The sequence below is a fragment of the Myotis yumanensis genome, unplaced genomic scaffold, assembly GCF_028538775.1.
Source record: "Myotis yumanensis isolate MYYU_CA2020_CCGP unplaced genomic scaffold, mMyoYum1.0.hap1 SCAF_16, whole genome shotgun sequence".
Taxonomy (NCBI): domain Eukaryota; kingdom Metazoa; phylum Chordata; class Mammalia; order Chiroptera; family Vespertilionidae; genus Myotis; species Myotis yumanensis.
Genome location: NW_027223767.1, coordinates 9,243,343 through 9,258,129, shown reverse-complemented (window position 1 = coordinate 9,258,129; position 14,787 = coordinate 9,243,343). Strand labels below are relative to the sequence as shown.

The window sequence follows — 14,787 nt, the reverse complement described above, 5'->3', positions numbered from 1 at the left end:
GAAATAAAGTCAGTATCCATCCTAAGAAATTGTTCAAAGAATAATGAACTAAACCTAAAGAAAATTGGGGAGAAGAAACTAATAAAGATAAAAGCTGCAATTGGTAGAAAGGAACCAAAACTTCATAGTAAGAATAAATAATTATAAGGGTTGATTCTTTATGGAGACAAATAAGTCCATCAAATGCATGACTAATGGAAAAAATCAAAGTAAAAATAGTAAGATTAGGAATTAGAAAGAAGACAAAACAGTAGATATAGACAAGGTTAAAATACAAGGGAACATTTAATTAAATGACACATTTGAAAAACTAGAAGAAATAGATGGTCCCCTAGCAAAACATAATTTAACAGAATTCACTCACTAAGAAGTAGAAAATAGGTAAATCAATGAAAAGGAAATTTAACAATAGTAGCAGAACAAAAACACTACATAATTCCAAAATCATTTTTAAAAATCACCTCTCAATTTATTTTATAGAGTCAGAACATCTTGATATCATTATGTAGAACCAAAAACAATAGCCCAATTTCACTTATTAATGTAGATTCAAACATTCTTAATAGAATATCAGTAAATAAAATCCAACATTATCTCAAAGGAATGCTATATTTTTAGATCAATTATTTTTTAAGTGTTAATATAAAGAAATGACAAGTTAAAGGACAGAATTCTTTGATCAATCTATAGATGCTAAATATTCAATAGCTGTTCTTAATTTTAAAAATTCTAAGTGAAATAGGAATAGACGGAAATCCCTTAAATACGAAAAATACTGTTTACCTAAAACAAAGGATAAAGAAAACATTCTGAATGATGAGAAACTAAAGCCATTTCTATTCAAATCAAGCATAAGTCAGGGGGACCTATTATAAACATGATTATTCAGTATTGCTTGGCGGGATTCTAGAAAATGCTGTAGACAAGAAAATGGAATGCATGGTATAAGTTGAGGGAAAGGAGAAAATTTATTTTTTGCTGCTTGTACAACTTTACATCTAAAAAACTCAAGAAGCATTATTTAAAAAATCACTAGAATTTTTAAATTCTAAAGTAAGAAAATTTATTAAAGGTAACTAAACATAAAATAAATACATTAAATTTGGTAACTGTTCTCTATCCTAGCGGTAGCCAGTTAAAAATGGAAATACAGGGGGAATTTCATGCAAATAACAGTAAAAACTATGATATATTTAGGAATATATTTAGCCAAAGAGATATATTGAAAACACTATAAAACTTTATTAAGGAACATAAAACAATATTTGAATAAATGAAAAGATACGTCATATTATTCATTGGGAAACCTTAGTATCATAAAAATCAATTCCATCTACAAAAGATATAAATTTCATGTAATGCCTATTAGAACCACACTGGGCCTTCTCCCAAAGCCTGCATTTGAAAGATTCGCCTGGGCCGCAGTTACAAAGGATGGGAACAGTACTTGTAAAGGCTTTGTGCGATTCCATCATGTTACCGTTGCCTGTTGAAATGATTTACTTGGCCCCTTATCACTTTAAAAAGCTAGTTCTATCAGGTTTTGTTGTTGTTTTTCTTATAAAAAGTTAAACTGGAGCACAGAGGGGCACCTTGGGCCTGTCGAATGTTTGGTGGAAGAGAATACAAAGCCAGTTCTGACTGGGTTTTATTTACACCTCCACCGAATGTTACAGCCAATGCGGAAGGACTGTGTTAAGAGAAAAAAAGACTGATGGTGAAATGGAAAATGAACTATCTGTGTTTCCTTTCAGGATTGTTCTCTTCCATCATGCGGGAGCTTGCCAACGTCGCCCATGATGGGCCCAAGTGGATTTTGCTGGATGGAGACATAGATCCAATGTGGATCGAGTCTCTGAACACTGTCATGGATGACAACAAGGTATGAAAGGGAGGAGGGAAATCATCCCTAATCACCTATGAAACCAGTCCCCACACACATTTAGAAATCGTAATTCCACACAGGGGCTCATCAAAGTAAGGAATTATTACTGATATCTTCATTTTTTTTAATTTCCAGCCTTATTGAAATATTAGAGGCCTGGTGCACAAAATTCATGCACTCAGGGGAGGGGGTCCCTCAGCCCGGCCTACGCCCTCTCACAGTCCGGGAGCCCTCAGGGGATGTCTGACTGCCATGGAGGTGGGAGAGGCTCCCGCCACCACCACTGCGCTTGCCAGCTGTGAGCCTGGCTTCTGGCTGAGTGACACTCCCCCTGTGGGAGCCCACTGACCAGCAGGGGACAGCTCCTGCATTGAGCGTCTTCCCCCTGGTGGTCAGTGCATGTCATAGCAAGTGGTTGAGTGGCCTTAGCATATCATTAGCATATTATGCTTTGATTGGTTTAGCAGACAACTGGACACTTATCATATTAGCCTTTTATTATTTTATATAATAAAAGGCTAATATGCAAATAGACCGAACAGTGAAACAACCAAACAACTGAACAACCAGTCGCTATGACGTGCACTGACCACCAGGGGGCACGCGCAGAACATGGTGGGCATCAGCCATGGCGGGATAGTGGAGCAAGTGAGCGGGGGCACCACACCAAGCTAGGGTGCCAGTCGCTGTAATCAGGGCAAGCCTCTGGTGGTTACTGAAAATTCTTTGCTCCCGTGTGCTGCGGTCCCACCCAGCACTTGCACCTGCTGCTGGCGCCAGCCCCACTCGCACCCACTGCCAGCACCTGGCGCCGGCCCCAATCACTCAGTGCCCGCAGTGGGTGTGAGCGGAGGCTGCCAGCCCCAATCACCCCTCAGGGCTTCTCCACTTCCCCCTGCTCCTGAGGGGCTATCAGGGCCGGCAGCCACCTCTTGCACCCACTGCCAATGCTGGCCCTGCTTGTACCCACTGCCAGCACTGGAGTTGCCGCTCACACCCACTGCCAGCACTGGCCCTGCTTGCACCTGCTGCTGGCACCGGAGCCACCTCTCGCACCCACTGCCGGTGCCCAGCACCGGTCCCGATCGCTCAGCACCATCAGTGAGTGTGAGCAGCGGCTGCCGGCCCCAATCGCCCCTGAGGGCTTCTCCACCTCTCCCTGCTCCTGATGGGTGATTGGGGCAGCAGCTGCTGCTCGAACCCCTGACGGCGCTGGCCCTGCTCGCACCCACTGCTGGCGCCGGCCCCAATCACTCCGCACCATCAGCGGGTGCGAGCGGGGCTGGTGCCAACAACGCATGGGAGTGGCAGCAGTGGGAGCAGGGCTGCAGGCAGACAGAGGACCCAGGGCTGTGGCAGGAGGGGCTGGGCAGGGGCAAGGAGGATGGGCCGAGACCCACCCTTGTGCCCACCACAGCCTCGTGGCCCACAGTACCTTTCAAGATGCACGAGTTCATGCACTGGGCCCCTAGTATAGAATAATTGACATGTAACATTGTGTACATTTAAGGTGTACAACATGGTGATTTGAAATACACATATATTGTAAAATAATTGCCGTAATAAGGTTAGTAAACACTTCCATCACTTCACATGATTGTGTGTGTGTGTGTGTGTGTGTGTGTGTGTGTGTGTGGTGAGAGCTTCTAATATCTACTCTTAGCCACTTTCAAGTATACAATCCATCTGTAATGTTAACTATAGTCACCATGCTGTACATTACATCCTCAGAATTACTCATTTTATAACTAGAAGTTTGTACCCTGTGACCCCTACACCCATGTCCTCCACCTACCTCATCCCACCCATCCCTGGCAAGCACCAAAATATTCTCTCTTTTTATGGTTTATTGTTTCCTCATTCCACGTATGAGTGAAGTCTACAGTACTTGTGTTTTTCTGTCTGACTTATTTCACTTAACAAAATGCTCTCCAAGGCCATTCATGTTGTCACAAATGGCAGGATTTCCTTCTTTTAATGGATGGATAATATTCCATTATTTAAATACATTTTCTTACCATTTACCCATTGATGGACACTTGGGTTGTTGCCATCACTTGGCTATTGTACGTAAAGCTCCAAATGAATATGGAAATGCACATATCTCTTCAAGATCCTGATTTCATTTATTACCAGAGTCTTTAATAGACACCTAAGAACGGATTCATCCGAGTGAGCAGCTTTCACTTCCTTCAATGGCGCTGCCATCACTCACAGTTTTCAGCGTTGTTATCATTTCCTTCAGGATCTTCTGCACATAGATTAATTTTTAGAGCTGAAAGGAGTCTTAAATCATCTACTAAATCTTTTATTTCTTACTTCCCTTTTTATAAATAAGGAAACTGAGGATCAGAAACTAAGCCTGTCAAACCCCCTCAATGGTGACAAATCTTCATTCATGGAGAATATATTTTATTTTTTACAAACAATAAAAATAATAAACAAAAAAGAAAGCCAATGGGAATGTTCATAAGTAAGTCAATAAATAAAATACTTATGTAAAAGGGAATCCAAATTTACCTGAAACAAAAATGTCTATTCTCAAAAAAAAAATAAAACACTAGCTGATGCCAATAAAGTGGCTGTTAAGCTGGTAGCTGCTCCTAAACTTGTTCAGAAAGCACAGCCAGGTTAGAAGTTTTACACTGACAGATTCATCGGATGAATGTGTGCTCTCTGAGAGGCACTACTTTTTAAAAAACTAGTGACATGAAGCCTAAGCTTTTTCCTTTAACAATCTTCCAATATGTCTAGTTCATTGAATTACTGACATCAATATAAATTTTTTAGATAACTATTTTCCTGACTCAATGCACACACACACACACACACACACGCACCACACAAACACATACACACACACACACACACACACAGGGATGGGGGTAGACAGGATACAGGAGGAGAGAGAGAATATTGTTGCAGAAAATATAGAAATAGTTACACAGTTGACCCTTGGACAATGCGGGTGTGGACTGCACAGGTCTGCTTATACGGAGATTTTCCAGTTGACCAACTCAGTTCAAACCCTCGTTGTTCTAGGGTTCGCTGGCGGTGGGATGCGGACTTAAGTTATACACAGACTTTCGACTGAGTGGCACTCCTAACCCCTGTGTTGTTCAAGGTCAACTATAATCACTCATCGTCCTTACCAGGAGAAATCAGCCAAATCTCCACCAGTTGGCCATGTGTCCTCCTTCCCACCTGACGTGTCCTTTCCTGTGGTCTCCAGGTGCTGACCCTGGCAAGCAACGAGAGGATCCCTCTGAACCCCACCATGAGGCTCCTCTTTGAGATCAGCCACCTGCGCACGGCCACGCCGGCAACCGTCTCCAGAGCAGGTATGGCCTCAGAAAGTAAAACCCAACTGTGCAGTTGGAGGCAGGTGCCTCGAGCGATACGTCTGATGGTGTTAGCTCCGGGGGACGCTCCAAACAGGAGCCGGGCATCGATCATCCTAACCTCTGGCCTCGTCTGCAGTCCTAATCCACATCCACGAGGGTGAGCCAGTGTCTGAGGCCAGGCCCGTGTGGTGTTCTTCATTCAGAAATGTGATGGGAGTGGGAAGGGAAACGGCCCTGAGCTGGACAGCTGTCCTCTGAGTACGTGCCTCAAACTAGGCAGCTTCCAGCTTCCATGTCAATGGAGATAATGACCCATTGCCAGTTTCACTACATCCTGGTGGACAGAACAGTTTCTACCTTAGCTTTCCTCTAGCCCCACTGCTAACGCCCAGCAGAGACCAGAGGATGAGAGGACTGGTTTAGCCTCAACCCTGACATCAGACTCCCTATCAAGGACCCGTGCTGAGGCTGGAAAACACAGGCCGGGAGGGTTCGCTCTCATACGCTGCATCTGTTTCCTAGGGCTGCTGCAACCAATCACCATGAACTTGTGGCTTCGAAAACAACAAAAATGTGTTCTCTTACAGTTTTGAAAGACAGACACTGGAACTCAAATCTGCCTTCGAGGGAGATCCCTTCCTTGCATCTTCCAGTCAGTCTTCCTCAGCTTAGGGCCCATGACTCCAACCTCCACCTCCTGCTGAACATGGCCTCTCTGCGTGTCTTTCCTCTTCCGTATCATATAAGGACCCTTGTTCATGTTCCACTCAGATACTCCAGGGAGAGTTCATCTCAAGATCCTGGCTTATTACATCTGTCAAGGCCCCTTTTTCAGATAAAGTCACACTCCCAGGTTCTAGGGATTAGAACGTGGACATATTCTTTTGAGGCCACCATTGCATCCACATTTCCACACCGTGACAACCACTTCCAATCCATCATAGCCTTCTTTCCTCCTGAGCCCAGCCTTGGCCTCAAGCTCCTTCTCAACACTGCCTTCCATTAGCTAATGTCAGGCCATCGGAGTTGATCCCAACAGCAACCCATTTGACCTCTCAGACCTTGGCCAGACCTCTGTTCTTTTTGAGTCCAGTCTTCTAAACAGAGAAAATAACTCTCTGGGATGAAGGACATACTGACGTCCATGGAAAATTCATTGACTCTTGCCTGTGCTCACAGGAATCCTGTACATCAACCCGGCAGACCTGGGATGGAGCCCTCCCGTCAGCAGCTGGATCGAGAAGAGGGAAATCCAGACAGAGAGAGCCAACCTGACCATCCTGTTTGACAAGTACCTTCCGACCTGCTTAGACACACTCAGAGCCAGGTAGGCCAAGAAGTAAGGAAGGCAGCAAGTTAAAGCAGCGTCAAAACGCCTGCTGGCTCACACCTTGTGTCCCGCTGATGTTCTTTCTGTCCTGTCCCTGAAGTCAGACATCCCTAGAGCATTCCCCTCCAGGCATGGCAGGTGGCAAAGGGGACACACATTCGACTGACAATGGCTGCCATTGTCAATTCAGGCAGGAAGCGAGATGAGCAAAGAGGAAGAGGATTTGAAGTGCTTCTCGTGAGTGCCATGTGGCTGTATTTGGAGGAGGCTGTAAGTTGCAATATCCGATAACAATTCTGAGGTCCTGCAGTTTGTAGGGCATGAAGCTGGCCCTCCTCCAGGTCAGACCAACAGACCTAGAGGTGAAAATGACACCTGTGACACGTGGGACCCACCTCCTGTTTCTGGCTGTGTGTGTTCATAGCCCAGAGAGCGCGGACTCCGGCACAATGCAGCAATTGCCCAGGCCTGTCCTTCTGGATACTGTGAGTTCACTTTTCCCTTTATGGGTTTGCAACAGCAAAAGCAGCAACCCCTGACCACTTATCACCTAAACAAGAGATTCATTACTTTTAATCAAAAGGATACTTATTATAGAAAGACTATGGTGTCTGCAGAGAGCAGTTCCAGTGTTCAGAACCTGCTTTAGTTCTACACTCTTGCCAGTTGATGCATCACCCATGGATCAGGCACCCAACCCTGTAGTTCAGCCAAGCTCAACCCTCAGAGCTGGAAGGCAGCGTGATTCAGAGATCTAACCAAGTTCCCAAAGATTCAGCAAGTTATGCTCAGGATTACTTTTCCCAGAAATTAAGTCCCTCACTCAAAGTGACCCTTACTCCTCATTGCTGGTCTATCAATAGGACGGAGTATTTAGGGAGAAGTCTCCCATGTAAGGGGCCCGAAGTGCTCCCATTTCACATGCCCCCTGTCAAATCCACCATGCTAAGAATTAATTTTATATGACTAAAAACTGAATTGCAATTGAGTAGTGTACATGGTGGTGTATTTTTAGATATTTAAACATTTATTAATTTTGATTTTGTAAGTTTCTATTTTGGCATCAGTAATTGTTTTTCCAATCTTGACCCTTTGAAAAGCCTTTACCCTCTGGTGGCCTGTGGGCTCCATGGCCTTGGAATCCTAACAAGATAGAGCAGCCTTGGCAGTGGGCAGTGCCCAGGAGAGTGGGGAATGTCGCCAATGGGCAGGGGGCTGCAAGGAGTTAAAATACCGTGGAAGGAGGAGGTTTGGGGAAAATATCTAATCCTGTTCTTTATCTTTTGCTGAGACACTTGTCCAATGTATCCTCTAACTGAAAGTTAGGCCCTTCCCACTCTGGGCATTTAGAACAAGAAATGTGTGTGTGTGTGTGTGTGTGTGTATGTGTGTGTGTGTGTGTGTGTGTGTATACATGTGTGCTCATGAGCATGCATGGCCTTTGAAATGGGCTTTGAAGGCTCTGTATTAAGTGTATCCAGAGACAAGTCTTGCCTCATCTCCGAACCCTCTGGTTATCAAGAAAAAAAACATTTTTTCTTGTCATTTATGGTGCCTACTCTGTGTGTTATTTCATTTCATTCTCACGACATTCCCAAGGGGCTAACCATCCTCTAGATACAAGAGCTGAGGTGCTGTGAGGTCCCTCAGCGTTGCAGCCAGTTAGTAACAGACACTTCAGAGTCTTCTGTGTTTTTCATCACGGTATTGTGATGCCAGCTTCACATGACCCTGAGAATGGAAGCTGTGTGACGTCAACACAGACTAATTCTTCTATTGGACAGAAGTCCTCATAACAGGTGATTATAAAGTGCCAACTGGTGGGCACTGGTGCCATTCAACACCCGCAGGAATCCCCAGTTGGGGGTGCAGTGAAGAAGGAAACTTTATTCGGTGCAAACAGCTCGATTGTGAAACAGCACGGCTGTGGGGTGGCTCTGGTGCCAGGCCCCCTCTTTGCTGGACAGGAGTGCTCTTCCCTGCTCCACTCTGCTCTGGCCTGCACTGGTCTGCTCTGCCTTGTTCAACTCTGCTCTGGTCTGCCCTGCCCTGCCCTGCACTGATCTGCTCTGCCCTGTACTGGTCTGCCCTGGCCTGCACTGGTCTGTCCTGCCCTGAGCTGGTCTGCTTCGCCCTGAGCTGGTCTGCTCTGCCCTGTTCCACTCTGCTCTGGTCTGTTCTGCCCTGCACTGGACTGCTCTGGTCTGCTCCCTTGTGCCTTTCCTTAACGTCGGTGCCTCTCATTCTGGTTCACTCCGCTCTGGTGCGACACCCTCAGTGTTTCAGCTCAGCTGGAGAAACCCAGTCCTAGGTGGAATGGGAAAGTGCACTCTGAGCCACAGGGGAGCTGGCTTATACAGACAGCAGTCACCACCCCTGGTCCCTGCTTAGTCTGTCTTTAGGCAAATGAGGGCTCTGAAGCCTCACCATTTGCTTGGTCCAAAAGGCACTGTCCTGATTGGTTAGAATAGAGCAGCTCTGATTGGATAGGGAAAGCCTCAGTCCTATTGGTAGAAATAGGATTCCAGGAACTCCTTTATAAGGGCGAGCAGGACACAGAGCAGATAGGCAGTTCAGTACAGAGGCTGACAGCTCAGTGCAGGCCTCTCCCTGAAGTGCAGTTTACGTGAGAGGCAGCCAGGCTCGGTTTTGAGCCCAGTTAGCCCCCAGGAGTCCTTCTTAGTAGGTGTCTTCTTCCTCAGGGCCCACAACGGCATCTGGTCACTTCTAGTCACACAATCTCCCTCTCTCTCTCCCTTCCTCTCTCTCTCTCTCTCTCTCTCTCTCTCTCTCTCTCTCTCTCTCCCCATACACACACACAGACATGATAATTTTTAAAAATTCAATAAAAGTTTTTAAAAAAACAAACTCCACAGAAAATGAAAGCCCCTCCCCCTGCCGCAGCTCCACCACTTCCAGCTCTCCCCCTGCCATGGGAAAGGGGGAGTCCCTGACTTCTCTCCTTATTCCGCCAGTCACCCCTCACAGCTGTAGCTTCTGTCTCCTCAGGGTTGAAGAGGGACCCAGAGAAGAGAGGGAGGAGCCAGAAAGGTCTCACCAAGTGGAGCCACAGTTAGGGCCTCAGTGACCCTAACTGGCAGATCTGGAAATCTGAAATCGAACTCTTTCTCTTTAGAAGCTTTTTGAGTTCCCTGGGCCCCTCCTTGCCACCGGAGAGCTCCCTTGTGCCTCTCCTTAACGTCAGTGCCTCTCCATCAGCCCATGACGCTTCCTCTCTATTAGCTCCGCACGCAGACTCCTCAGGGAGGTCCCCCTCCCCAGCACCTGGCAGAACCTGACATGCCCAGATCCAGGAAGTACTCCCCCTCCTCTGCCTGGTGCACTGGAGCACGGGCCGCCCAGCGGCACCCTCTTACACCCGCTGGATGAGCAGGCCTCTCGGGGTTTCCAGGCGCGGGTCCCGGGCCACCTCCGAGCTGTCCTGTTGAAGCCCCATCCTCAGCTCGCATTTTGGGCAAATCCCTGCCTTCCCTGTGGGAAAGGGGCACTCATTGCCTACCAACCGCTCCCTCCAAAAACCTGTCTGCTCATTTCAGCCCCTCGGTGTCCCCCACTTTGCTCATCTATCCCCTTGAGACAATGAGAGGCCAGGGCCGCAGAGCCTGGGATCTCAGTCTCAAAGGTGAGAGTCGTGGGCCCCTTATTGTCTTGGTGTCTCATCCAAAACACGGCTGGGGAGGATCCGCGTTGACATTCTGCTGCAAACATGTGTCAAAGGGATGAAGGAGAGCCTGTCAAGCACTCAGTTTTCTCACTGCTCTGGGGTAACATGTAGACTGTGAGAGCACTCAGAGCATTGTTGTCAAGATGGAGACCAGATGAAAAACAAGCCGAACACAAGCCACTGAGGAGAATGGGACGCTATGAAACCCTGAGGCCCAGCAGATGACTTCTGAGGTGTCAGTTAACGGCGTTGCTCATTTTATAACAGTGAACCCTGCCTCTGTGCAGCCTGGGAGCCCATCTTCCCATGGCAGGTGGCCATGCGGGCAGGCGTGCAGGAGGGGCCGAGTGAGTGGGTACATGGTGCACTCTGTGTGTATGGGTGGTGGGAAGAGTGTGCCTGTGTGTGCGCGTGCATGTGCATGTGTGTACGTGTTTGTGTGTGTGTGCACACACATGCTCCTGCTCCCTTGGGCATAGATTCACCTTTGTGCATCTCTTGATATCGGCCTTTCAGTCAAGACCTCCAGGCCAGGGTTAAAAGTACAAAATCAGGCCAGTACAAAGTCACAGAGGTACAGTTGGGAAGAGGAACTCCACCAAGTAAGGCAAAATTGTATAAAACAGCCCCCTATCCCGGCCCACTCTGCCCCCCAGAGAAGACCTGGCCCCAGAGAAAATGTTTTCAATATGTTTTCATTGTCACACCTCTGTGCTGAAGTTACGGGACCTCAGAGTTACCCCCACCTGGACACTGCTGCTTTTTGACAATTAAAGAAACTGAAAGGAGTGAAACTGCTGAGATTTTTACTCGGATTGCAGCTGCCTCCATTCCCAAGGGGCAAGAGGGGATCATCAATGTTCAGAGAAGGGGAGTGAGAGGGCATCAGAGAAAAGGAAGATGAGTAAGGGGCCTTCTCAGGAGCCCTCTCAGGAGCCCTTTGGGCCCTTCCTTACAAAAGAAGCTGATACAAAAATAGCTGATGAGAATGAAGGTTTAGGTAGTACCATAGTCCTCCAGATTCCCAAAGAACTTGACAACTCGTGCGAGTGTCAAACCCATAGCTGTCCCACAATGCCTCTAGGGTGAAAGGCCAGGGTTTTAGAGCGTCCCGGGTCTCTCTCTGCAGGTTTAAGAGGATAATTCCGATCCCAGAGCAGAGCATGGTGCAGACACTCTGCCACCTTCTCGAGTGCCTCCTGACCGAGGAGAACATCCCCGCAGACTGCCCCAAGGACACCTATGAGCTCTATTTTGTGTTTGCTGCCATCTGGGCTTTCGGCGGAGCAATGATCCAAGACCAGGTAAGAGACTGTGCTGAGCTGACACTCCCATTCAGGTCCACCCTGGCAAAAGCTGGTCTTCCGGAAAGGATGGGAAAGACAGGACAGCTAAATGTCAGAATTCACACCAAAACAGCAAACTGTCTGGTTATCTACCCACTGCTCTGCTGAAGACGCTAGTCCCCATAGAATGGCCTTATGAGGGGAGACACGGGATTGGAATGTATTTGGAGCTGTCGCCTTTCAAGTTGGTGACCGTGGATTTCATGGAGAGTTGCAGTGTTTGAGTTTGACCAAGTAGAGGTATGAGTACAGAACTTTTCAAAGTGATGTGTGTTTTATAGGCAAAATGACATTGTGCTGTAGAAATTTGAATAGGAGGAATCTCTTTAGCCTTCTAAATATCTCCCAGAACAAGCAGACCAGCTTAACCATCCTGCCCCCAAACCCCTGAAAGAAAGATCTTTTCATAGAAGGTTGGACCAAGCGTTTATTGACGGCTGAGAGTAGAAAACCAGCGTAGTATCTATCTCATGGTATTGGCTGCTGTAGCTTCATGCTCTTTGAGGGTTGGCTTGCAGATCTTGGCAACTTATTCCCTAAAATCTCCTGCATTCCCAGCCTTGTTCTTCACTTAGTTTCTTCCAAATAAAAGGTAGTCTATATAGAAACAACATATTCAAAATCATGCAGATCAGTCTTTTACAACTGACTCTAGCTGTCCGGAAGTATCATGTAGGGGTTAAGAACGTGGACTCTAAATTTGAATTGTCACTCTGCCACTTAGTATCTAGGGGATAGTGACAAGTAACTTAACCTCTCTCTACCTTATTCTCCCCTTGTGTACAAAGGAGATGGGGGTGATCAGAGTGGGATGTTTGTGAGGATTGAAGGGATACTGTTCCAATTGCCCAACATGGTATTGCGCACATATGTGCTTATTATTGATATTATAGATATTCAGATTTTGAATATTTAGAAACTGACTCAGTTTCATTATATGGAGCCTCTCTCTACAGCAGGGGACTGAACCAGCTGCAGTTGCTGGTGAGTTATGCTTTGATCTTCCTGATCTGGGTTGATCGTGGGCTCTTTGGAGGAGAGAGGTAAAAAGTTTCAGCCTCCTAGGGCAAAGCCATTTTCTAAGAATCCAAAGTGGAGGTGAGCTGGGAGATTAACAGTTAATTTAGAATCAGAAATTTATCTGTTTTCACAGGCTCTGCTTGTAACATCCATCCCAGCTCTCATCAGCTCCTAACATGTTCCTTAGTGCTCAAAACTCAGAAAGCAATTCTCACAGGCTTCAGGGTGACTGCCTTTCTCCCTCCCCCTCTGCCTCTCCCTCCCCCTCTTCCTCTGCCTCTCCCTCTGCCTCTCCCTCTCCCTCCCCCTCTCCCTCTCCCTCTCTGATGCTCATGGGAAGGGGAAGTCTGCAGGAGGATGCCTGGATGGGAGCTTCACACTTGAGAATCTCTCCTGTCTGTCCCACAGCCTTGGTGCTTCTTTGACATCGTTGCATTTCCCTTTTAAGGTGAGGATGCAGTGCGTGCAGCAGGAGGGATGAGCCCTCGCTGAAATGCAGAGATCCAGAATGCATAGTTATTGCTTCCCATCAATAGCGGTCCTCAGGCTGCTGAAATGTCAGACAGCAGCCACTGCTGGGCTTCTCTCCCATGTTGGTGCCGAGTGAGCAGGGGGGCATCAAGATAAAGATGCTTGGTCAGTTTTTCCTGTCTCTGTATAGAAAGATTTCAATCCACTCAACTCTTTGAAGGCCCAGTAGAAAGCATCCCTCCAGGCATCTTGGGCTCTGGAGCCTGCAGAGCTTCAGGCAGCCGCGCTGGCACATGGGAGAGGACAGAGGCGAGAGCTTTCGGCAGCAGGGAGTATCCAGAACTCCTGCACCCGCATCCCAACAGCAAAAATCCTGCTCTAAATGGAAGAGTCAGAAGTTGGCCAAGATAATGTACATCGTGAGCACCAGTGGTGCTTACATTTAAAAAGCAAAGGAGAAATACAAAATAGAGCCCATACTGAGTAGCAGACACAATAAAAATAATGGGGGGGGGGGGTGCTGGCTAAATACTTTACAGCAATTGCAGAAAATGATCTGTCGGAAGCGAATGGGCTCTCAGAGAGCCCAGGATTGGGAGACCAGAAACCTGCGTGCAACCCCCAGTTCAGCCATAAGCTTCTAGAGCTACAACCCTCTGAGCCTTTGTCTTTTCAGACATAAAACAGGACTGGTTTTCACCAGCCAGGAGAACTTAGAGCATTTTGAACGTTAAGCGAGGTGATGTCTTGTCCAAAACTCTGCCACAGTGTGACAGTCCAGACTAGTGTCATCAAGTTCAAAGGGCAGGAGGGGACCTGAGGATCTTCAGAATGCAACGGAGACGGGGATTTCAGAAGGGGCCTCTTCACTGAGGTCGTCGCTGGAGACTCACCCACATTGTCGAGCTGAGAAAGGGCCGTGGAAGTTTCAGCAAAGGCAACCTTGCCCTTAGAGTATCCAATTATAGGGGGAAGTGGGCTTCCCAGGTTACAGGAGGGTGAGACGGTGTTGGGCAGCCCAGAAATGTGGCAGCAGGGGGTGAGGATTCGGGTGGGGGGGGGGGGGCCAGAGGGGGGAAGGACATCTCCTTCTTTCTGAAGATGGCCCTCTTGGGTTTTCAATATCAACTTGAAACCTGGTTTTCAAAAGAAGTTAAAGGTCTTCAAGCATTTCATCCATAAGTTAGAAAATAGTGATTTTTCCCCCCTAAGGCTTCTGATTGAGAAGATAGTGTTTTTTGAATCTAATTCAAATCACAATAAGAGCAGCATACAAATCTGTTTTACCTTAAGGCCCATTTCCATTCCCATTTTAAGGCTAAAGAATGCAGTTCTACTTACCTAACAGCAAAATGAGGAGTGCCAATTCTTCCAAGCCCAGACTCACTGCCACACACCAGGCTTCCTGGTCCGTCCAGCCTTTGAACTCCAGCTTTGTGCTGTCCTCCGAGGACTTTTCCTAAAATGCCCAAAATAATGGTGGGGGGGTGCTGGCACATGGGAGAGGACAGGCGAGAGCTTTCGGAAACAGGGCCTCTTTCCTTTTTAGGATTTTTTTCCTAGGTCTGTGTGTCTGGAGTGAGCTTGCCCCCCCGCCCCCCCCAGTGTGTGTGCGTGTGTGTGTCTGTGTGTGCATGTGTGTGTGCATGCCTGTGTCTGTGTGTCTGTGTATGTGTGCGTGTGCGCGCGTGTGTGTGTGTGTGTGT

At 47.3% G+C, this 14,787-nt stretch overlaps 1 protein-coding gene across 6 annotated transcripts in view; it reads left to right on the top strand.

Moving 5' to 3' along the window:
• DNAH9 (dynein axonemal heavy chain 9) overlaps nt 1-14,787 on the top strand; it is a 342,415-nt gene that overhangs the window by 151,726 nt on the left and 175,902 nt on the right. For all 6 annotated transcript variants that reach the window (XR_011468497.1, XM_070395266.1, XM_070395267.1 and 3 more), the window contains 4 exons: nt 1,755-1,882; nt 5,118-5,226; nt 6,409-6,556; nt 11,374-11,548. Coding sequence is in view for 5 of the 6 variants with exons in the window: in XM_070395266.1 (XP_070251367.1) it covers nt 1,755-1,882; nt 5,118-5,226; nt 6,409-6,556; nt 11,374-11,548 (560 nt within the window). In the remaining variant the exon portion in view is untranslated. The remainder of the gene's footprint in view (nt 1-1,754; nt 1,883-5,117; nt 5,227-6,408; nt 6,557-11,373; nt 11,549-14,787) is intronic.